Source organism: Acinonyx jubatus, chromosome B3 (assembly GCF_027475565.1).
Source record: "Acinonyx jubatus isolate Ajub_Pintada_27869175 chromosome B3, VMU_Ajub_asm_v1.0, whole genome shotgun sequence".
Classification (NCBI taxonomy): Eukaryota; Metazoa; Chordata; class Mammalia; order Carnivora; family Felidae; genus Acinonyx; species Acinonyx jubatus.
The window spans coordinates 115458079-115467500 of NC_069386.1; the positions used below are offsets into that span (position 1 = coordinate 115458079).

Here is a 9422-nt window from a genome sequence, read left to right on the forward strand (position 1 = left end):
CCCAGCTCAGAGTCGACCCCTATAAGTTCACTGTGTGCGGAGTGAACAGAGTGCCAGAACATAGGGCCCGGCAAGGACCGACCTCAGCTTTCTCAGTTTCTTCTTTCAGATCGGCCAGTAAAGTTAAGGCCCTCTTTCTCCCCCGGAGTACAAGAGATGAGAGACTAGCTGGAGTGTTTTCCCCACATGTTTCCCTCCCAGGGAGTAGAGTGGAAATCCCTTCCCCTCTAAGGAAACATGAGAAGTGGGCATTAAATGTTCCCCTGCCGACAAACATTCTTGTCAACCAGATCCTTTCAGTCCTGGGAAATGAACCTGCTCAGGTTGGGTTCTTTCTGGCCCTTTCCAGCAATGGTCTCTGATTTTGCAGGGAGTGTTAAGAGATGGAGGAGGGGGATGAGAAAGGAACCCTGAGCTAGGCCAAGGCAAGCACCTTCTCCCTGAGCAGCCCCCTGTGGGTCCTCAGAGGACCCCTTCCGCACTCCATGGGCACTGTTGCAGCCCCATCACCTGGGCTGGTTCCCGGCTGTGCGGGTGAGCCTTGATCACAGGTGTGGTCGTAGTTGGAAATGACCCGACGTCTTTGAGTCCAGTGGCCGGCACGGTGCCATTGCTCTCGCCCTCCCTCTGCACTCTCTGGATTTCCCCTCTGCCCATGAACTCACACTCCTGCAGAACACCCCGGTGCTGCCGGCAGCCTAGGAGGAGGTGGGCACCAGGCATCGGATGCTGAGCTGTGACTCTGCAGCCATGGTGGCCCCTGAGGAAAGAGCAAGTAGGAGGGTGGGAAGGAGGCAGAATTGAGCCTGTGGACCCAGAAGCCACTGGGAACCAAAGAGGAGCACTAATTTGCACTTTCAGGATCACACGGCATCATGTGTTAAAAAAGGAGGGGAAATCGTCACTTTGTACATATATGGTATTTCTCGATTAGCTTTTCCGATTAACTCCCGACTACTTTATAATTGTGGGCCATTGAAGTACCCAGTAATTATCACAAAAATCACAGGATGATTATGGTTTATTTCAGATCAGTCAACTAAAGTGTTCCCAAGAGAGCCAAGAACCAGAAGTTACACGACAATTAATCTGTTATTTTTTACTTAGAGAGGCACTATGAAGTAATACAGGCTTAAGAAAAAAAAAAAAAAGAAAAAAGAAAAACCTCTTATCTGTGTTCTGATCAGAACATAAAGAACCCATCTTTGTCACCTGTGATTTCCCTCTTGCAATGTGTGCCTCCCCGAGCTGAGGCCAGTGATATTTGCCTTCTGGATCATGTCACATGCTAAGGCTATGACTCTGCTTTTAGAAAGCCAGATGGTCTCAGTGACTTTTAAAACACGTAATTGCAGCATTTTGAAGACACCTCTATTGACTCTGAATCTAAAGCAAACTTTCAAATTTGAGGATGGAACACCACAAGCCCATATCCTTTCCTATAATTTGAATATGCAGGATCCACGGTGACAGGGGTGGGGGCAAGCCCACAGAAAATTCAGTTCTGAATAATCTAAGTCTTAATCACTCAAATGGACAGCCAGATTCTGGTTCTCTCCTTGGGTCCGCCATGCTCATTCCACCTCTCTGATGATTCGCAGTCTAGGCGAAAACAAGTCCTCTTTCCATGTGTGGGCTTCTTGAGGTTTCCTTGAGGGAACCGTCCGCCCCTGGTTGACAGCTGTGCAGAGAGCAGGGGTCACACAGGTGCCAAGAGCTCTGTGTTCACCAAGCTCCTAGAAACAGGAGCCTCTGATTTCTTTTCTTTGCTCTTTCAGGATAGATCGAAAAAAGGACAAGACAGAAAGGAAAATTTTGGATAGTCAAGAACGGGCCTTTTGGGATGTGCACAGGCCAGTGGTGAGAAAGCTCTGCTTGGTTCTCTATGTTTCTGGTTGGGTTGTTTTGTTTTGTTTTGTTTTGTTTTGTTACTTTTCCCTCTTCCTTCGCTTGAAAGAAAAGACTATCTTTAGCCACCAGGTGTCTCATTCTTAAAACTAAAGGAAATTGCTAAACTTTGTGAAATTGGTTTTCCCATTCAGTCAGCATAACCTCAGTAGATTGTCTGGAATGTATCTCAGTTCCAGCTTTTAAAAAGTATTCATCCATGACAATATGAACTTGGAAAAGGGGCGCTGTGGGAAGTGCCCCTGGGGACCTCTGGACCCGGAGGTTTACTGCTTACAAAATAAGCAGTTTCCATTTCTACTGTCATTCAACCCCAAAACTTAGAATAATCTCCAAATGCAGCCCATTCTCGGTATTCACGGTAATCACATTCTATAAAGTTGCCAGGTCCGCTGAATTAGCGAATGCTGAGCCATTTTCCTGGGAGAAATACAGGGTTAGGTTCCTGTGATCCTCTGGTCACAGCATTTTCTTCAGGTGACCAATACGTAACCACAGCTCAATTCTGCTTCTGTTTAAAGACAGCTTATTCCATATATACCGTTGATTCATTAATATCGAACTCATGGCCAACAGCGCTATAGCTCACGCTGGAAGGAAGCTTACCTGACATGCCTGTTGTCTCTGCCAGGCACCTCACGGCCTTGTCGCACGTAGGAACACTAGACAGCACTTCAGCCCCACGTTTGGGGGCCACTTGAAACAGCAAAATCACCAACGAAAAGCACAGACACATGGAAAAGGTGGTACCAAAGAGGCCTTGAAAAGGACATTTGTTTACAGTAGGAGATGAAACAAGAAGGCAGAGCATCGGCTAATTCAGCCTCGCTGGGAACGTGCACACATCTCACAGTTTTTGCCACTGTGCACAGGTCCACAAAGAATGACGAATGCACCACCAATACCGATTTGGGGGTTCGAAGTAAATGATAGCTGCATTCACAAAGACCAGATCCGTGAATAATGAGGTTCGATGCAGTTCTGATTTCCTGTTATTAAAACAAAGCTTGCATTTCCCTCATGAAAAGGAACCAGAGTGAGGATACCAAAATAATAATAATAATAAATACCAATAATAATAAAATAATAAATACCAATAATAATAAAAACCAAAATAATAATAATAATGATAATAATAATTCCCCATCGTGGTATTGGATTGTTTTTAGATGGTTAGCTATGTGTAGTGACAAAGGCTGTGGCTGAAACTATCTGGCCCATCTGAATAACCTGTTTACTCTTATAAACGGCACACTCTGTCCTTTCCATGTCATCCCTAGACAGCGTGAGGCAGGCTTGTATTATTTCACGTGAGAACTTGTGGAGGAACACGTATTAAAGATGAGACGTCTTTGTAAGAGAAACTGTAAGTGGCAAAATGGAGACAATCATGTATTACCTGTAATGGGAAAGACAAAGATTGGGTCTCACGGTGTCACTTGGGTCACATTGGAATGTGTGATTTTCACTGAGTAATTTATACGATTTTCTTTTCTTTTTTTTTTTTTTTTCTCAGCCAGGCTGTGTGAACACAACAGAAATGGATATCAGAAAATGCCGGCGTCTGAAGAACCCGCAAAAGGTTAAGAAGGTTGGCTGTTTAGCTGAATTAAAAATTCTTGATGCAAATAGCCCTTCCATTTCTGGTACTGTTCAAGCAGTAATTTGCTATGTGTTAATTCTACCCCACTCTGTCCTGTGAAACCATTTCATTCATTCATTCTGCAAATATTTGTGGGGTGGCTGATACGTACCTGGCACCCTTCTTGCTGCTGTAATACAGTGACAAGTCCTCACGAAGCCCACAGCCCGCACACGCCAACAGGCAACAGTACCAGGAAGGCTGCATTAGGGAAATACAGGATGGTACAGGAGGGCCGGGAGGGGGGCCCCCCGGGCTGGGGGCTTCTGGAGGGCTTCCAAAGCAGGCTCAGGTGCACTGAGGTCTGCAGGGTAAGTAGCTGTTGGCTCTCGGGAGGAAAAGAAACTAAAGGAACAAAAAGTATCAAAATCCCACCGGTGAAGGTGAGCTTAGTACTTTGAAAGGCTTTTATATGGCTAGATCACTCAAACTCGAAACACCATCTTGCTCAACTGTGAATGGGCCAATGATCGTTTGTGTTTCACGATCCTGGAAGGGGCAGTAGCCGTGGCCTACCCAGGGGTGACATACTCCGTCTGCCCCATGACGGCTATATCCCCATCTCACAACGGCACCCAGGACCATATTGGAGGAGAACCTGTCTGTCCTCCAAAATATTAACTTCAAAAAGTTAGAGATGTGCCCCCGGACATTCCTATTTCTTTCCTATTTCCAATCCTTCCATTTTCATGTACACACGCACGCACACACACACACACATACACACACACACACACACACACACACACACACACACCCCATGACATATATATCAACTTCTTGAATCTACTTACATATTTTATTCTTTACTGAGATGATTATGCTATCTTGTATTGTATTATGATATTTTATAGTGTTACTCTTAAGACATCCTCACTTCATCTTTAAAGGCCCCCTAATTCCACTATTCCAGAATTTCGTGGAGCTCACCTCCACTCTATCTGAGCCCTTCTTGATTTTATAGATTTCAGCTATACGTTGCATACCCTTCTGGGTTTTGTTTCATTCCCAAAGCAAAGGTTGTTTTTCATCTGTCTCCAGCACAAGGAATGGCTTAATCAGCAGCCATAGCAACGTGGAGAAACTGAGGCCAGAAAGCTCTTTGGCTGAAAAGGAAGAAAAATCTGAAATTTTGCCACCTCAAATTTATATTGGATGAGCATGTCATGTGCATAACTTTCAATAGTGGTTCTTAAACTTTCTTATGCCTCAGAATCACTTGGGCCATTTGATAAAAGTGCAGATTCAGGAGCCCCACCCACAAAGACTCTGATTCAGTAGGTCTGGGGTGGGGCTCAGTGTTCGTCTTCACCAAGGACTCCCAGATGATTCTTTGCAGACGGTCTATGGACCGTATTTGGAGAAACACTGATATTCAAGGAGACCGCTTCAGCTTAGTGAGAGGAAAGATTGTCTAATAGTGGTAACCCAAAGATAGGACAAAGCTGCTTCAAGAGGAAGAGTTCCCCTCACTGTAGACATTTAAGCAGAGGCTGACCACTTATTGTCAGGATGTCACAGAGGATATTGGAAACATCAAATGAGTGCTTGCACTGCCTGCCTTTAAGGCCCCCTGCAACTCTGTGGGTGCGTGATTCTATATTCTTCCTTCTTCTCTAGTCAGTGTATGGTGTGACTGAAGAGTCCCAGTCGCAAAGCCCCGTGCACATACCCAGTCAGCCAATCAGGAAAACTACAAAAGAGGACATCCGGAAACAGGTGAATGAATGGACTCCCACACTCCCAGGAGGAGACATGGCCAGTTTGAAAGCCCTTTGAATGCTCACCTCTGAAGGCTGAGTGAGCTTTGAGTCCCTGGAAACCACAGTGGAACCCAGCTGTGAATGACTTGAACCCCTGAGTGCTGAGTGTGAACAACCGTGGAAGCCTGAGAGGAAAAATTCTCCACCGGGTCCCCCCAGTAGTTATTAGAGAAGGGCAGAGTCCCCCCCCAGTAGTTATTAGAGAAGGGCATGAAGGAATTACCCCAATGCCTTGGGGGTGACTGCTCTGGTCGGGGTTCCCACAGAATGTTGTGGGGGCCGCAGGGGGGGAGGGACTGGTGTCACAGAGTCCTTATAATTTTGATGCACTTGCAGAGTAAGCCAGCTAGGAGCCACTGACTTTATTGCTGTGACACAAAAGGCAAGCTTATAAAGCAAGAAAGCTCTGTTCCCGGGGCCACGTTAGCATTATTTGGTTGCATGTTGTCTCCCTTCATGATGGGAAGCTAACTGGTCAACCCAGGTCGGCAGACAATGGCTAATTACACGACTCCTTTCTAGGGTTCGCTGGTAAGGAAGGAACTTTAGGGTCTGCTCTTCACATTATGCTTTATTGACTTCTGGGGGCAATCCAAAGGCATGAACTGTTAGGTGCCGGCCCTTGACAAGTTTAGGTTGGGGGGTCCAGGGGAGGAAACAGATGTATTGATGACTCTAGTCTAAAGTGCACCAAGCATGTGGGTGTGATGCGGGTGTGAAGGGTGTGCAGAGGGAAATCACCAGAAATTAGTCCAAGTGGATATTGACGGCTCCTGTAAGCGTTGCAAAGTTTTGCGGGACGTATACGCCACCGCCTTTAAGTTTGCGATCGCCTTTGGAAGTCGAGACATAGGCTACAACACAGCACAGGAGAATACTGACATAGGTAAATTGTAGACTGTGATTCCTGAGTGTGGTGGGAATTCCCAAAAGGGCACATGGTCATTGGAATACAAGGCTGAAGGGTTGGCCAAGGCTGGCCAGAGGAGGTGCTTGCATCTGGACGGAAATACAAGCCTGGGGTTCATGGGTGAAGGGGAAAAAACCGAGTGTGACCCTAACACCTCTGTTCTGTCTTTCCCCAGATAACATTTTTGAGTGCACAGATTGACAGACATTGTTTAAAAATGTCCAAAGTGGCTGAAAGGTATGTTTCCCTCTCTATCATATTACTGCTTCCTTCTAATTCAACAAAGGAGAAATGTTAAGGGGGCGTGCCAAAAGGCAGACCGTAGTCATTTCTTAAACCGATGAGTGAGAAAACCACAGGCCTCGTGCAAGCACAGCTAAGATAGCAGACCTCCCTTGAGTGATGTCAAGAAATGTTCTGTTGCGAAAGCTTTTCAGGGGGTGGCCACGGGACCTTGTCAATCTGGGAACAATGTCCTTAAAAGCCACGCAATGCACTTTTGCCTTCAGACCCTTGATTAATTCAAATGGAATTGCTCCCTTTTCGGCCATAACACGCCCAGATTCCCTTTATAGGGGGAAAGAAATTACGTATGCCCTTTGAGGTGCTGGCCACGCAAACAGGAGGGGGCCCGGCCGTCAGGAGGCGTTCTGCCTCTACACACCATCAACCACAGAACTGCATCAAATCAACTGTAAAGAAAATATTTGGCACCTCCAGCCTGGCTTCCTCAGGAGCATTTGTGCTACAATCTGCACCGGTAGCTGGTTCCACTCGCACTCTGTTAACTCACGGGAGACTCCATTTTGTCAACTAAATGGGCTGTTTTTCGAAATCTCAGTGCCGAGGAGAGACCACCTGGGGAATCTGTCCTGGAATAAATCTGATCAGACAGTCCCAAACCGCACGTTTGTTCATCCATATGCTGCCGTTTAAGCGATGGCCAGCGTCTGAGGGATCAACGGCTTAAGCTGTGGGTCTTAGCATTTATTGGATATCAGAGTAAAGTAGGTCCTTTAAGCCCAGCTCACACAGGGGTCTGGCTGTGCGTCCAACCTGCTGGCCTTTCTCTGCTGGCCCCTGGGGTGGGCCTGCATCTTCTTTCCAGATAAATAGCAACAAATCGAGGCTAAGAAAATCCCACTCCCAAAACCAAAATCTGAATGAACACCCTGGATTTGGGCCCACATCTCCGATGGCCCCTCCTATCTATTCCGGGACTTCTTGGTAGTGTGGCTATTGACATTTGGGGCAGTCCTGTGCATTTTAGACTATTTAGCAGCATCCCTGACTTCTACCTACCAGATGCCAAAACCCACCTCACCATGGTGACAACAAAAATGTCTTCGGACATCACCAGATGTTCCCAGGGCAGGACCAGGGGAGGCAAAATCGCCCCTGTAAACATCACTGAGATTCCCATTTCCCCTAATGCAAGTGCTTCGGAAGGTGGCCGGTGGCTGGAACTCAGTTTACACTTAGACACCAATTGCTGTGGAGCCATATCTGCGGCTAACTCTGCGGGGCCACGGAGCCACCTCCCCCCTCCCCCCACCCCCCATCCCCCACTGTTGTGACGTGGGGCTTCCCATGTACCAGGCTCTAAAATTGCTTTTCAGGTCTCACTGTGGTTGCCTTTGTCCCAGAGAATGCCCGTGATGACCTTGACTCCATTGGTGCCATAGCCTGTCAGGGACTCCGAGCTTCTCTCTCTGTGAACGAGGGACAGGAATGGCTGTCCTTGTGTGCTGGGAGGATCAGTGCTAGTAATGCCTGGCCTTCAAAGGGCACGTGAGAGTTTGCGGTCCAGGGAGAGCATGTGAGGGTGGGGGAAGGGGAGCATCTCTCCTTGGGTCAAGTTGCTCAGGTCAGTGGTCTTGAGCAGGACATTCCAGGTGGGGAGGACTTAAGGATGGGGTTTCCCAAACCCTAGATCTGGGGAATCAACCGAATTCAGTGGCTCCAGGTAAATCCACGGAGCCTGTATTTTAAATAATCTGCAAGTGGGCTGATCAGGTCTCCAAGGATTTGGGGAAGCCCTTACCCAGCACTCAGAATGATCTGAGAGCTCCCAGGACAAGGGACACCCAGCTGTGTCTGATTTCTGGGGATATGGGGAAAGAGCCAGAACCGGTCAGCCTGAGGGAAGCCCACTGACTCCTGGCAGGTGTGCTGGGGCCTGAGACCAGGGCAGGAGACAGTCCAGGTGGCCCGGGGAACCTGGCAGGAATTCTTGTTTGTTTGTTTGCAGCCCATCAGGAAGCACCCCACCTAGCAGCATCTCATTATGCCAGAGAGGCTGCTCCCCTGGCCCCAGAGAGATGATTCCCACCAGCCCCTCCCCACTCCCAGCTTGAAGCTTCAGGAGTCTCCGCCCAGCAGAGACTGGATTTGATTCCCAGCAGCAATAACTGGCAACTTCTCAATGTGACACAAGGGTTTTTCATTAGAACCGCAAGGAAACTCCCAGATAGAGTGGAGGAGGGAGAGGAGACGGGTGTTAGCAGGAGATAAAGCAGCCTGGAGCCTTGGCCTGTCAGAGGCTCTGCGGGGGTGGGGACAGGGAGGTGGTGCTGGCAGCTGGCCTTGGGCACGACTGCTCTGCTTACCGAAGGTGAAAGCTGAGCTGTGTCAGGTGGGCGCACACGTCCCTGGTCCCTCGGGGGTCTGGTTCCCCGGGCCCTGCAGCAGATGATGGGTGTAATTAGTCAGAAGCCTTCAGGCAGAGGACCCGTCCCCCTGAGAACAGGCCCACGCCATTTTTCACCCGGGTCCCTGAGAGCTGATGGTGGGGAGAGGCCTAAGGGCTGGGGATGGTGAAGGCCCAGTTCTAAAAAAATCAAGAAGGGCGCCTGGAAGGCTCAGTCGGTTAAGCATCCAACTCTTGATTTGGGCTCAGGTCGTGATCTCAGGACTGTGAGATCAAGCCCCAAGTCAGGCTCCTCAATGAGCATGGAGCCTGCCTGGGACTCTCTCTCTCCCTCTCTCTCTGCCCGATACCCCCACCTCATGTACAAGCATGTGCTGTCTCTCTCTATATGTATAAATAAATAAACTTAAAAAAATAATAATAATAAGGGGCCCCTGGGTGGCTCAATAGGTTAAGCGTCCGACTTCGGCTCAGATCATGATCTCACAGTTCGTGAGTTCAAGACCCACGTTGGGCTCTGTGCTGACGGCTCAGACCCTGGAGCCTGCT

General features: G+C 48.3%; 1 protein-coding gene across 10 annotated transcripts in view; it reads left to right on the forward strand.

Moving 5' to 3' along the window:
• The window catches only part of RGS6 (regulator of G protein signaling 6), a 560843-nt gene that overhangs the window by 478061 nt on the left and 73360 nt on the right, over positions 1 to 9422 (forward strand). For all 10 annotated transcript variants that reach the window (XM_027066078.2, XM_015071694.3, XM_027066077.2 and 7 more), the window contains 4 exons: positions 1779 to 1860; positions 3425 to 3499; positions 5171 to 5269; positions 6399 to 6460. In XM_027066078.2, the coding sequence (XP_026921879.1) occupies positions 1779 to 1860; positions 3425 to 3499; positions 5171 to 5269; positions 6399 to 6460 (318 nt within the window). The remainder of the gene's footprint in view (positions 1 to 1778; positions 1861 to 3424; positions 3500 to 5170; positions 5270 to 6398; positions 6461 to 9422) is intronic.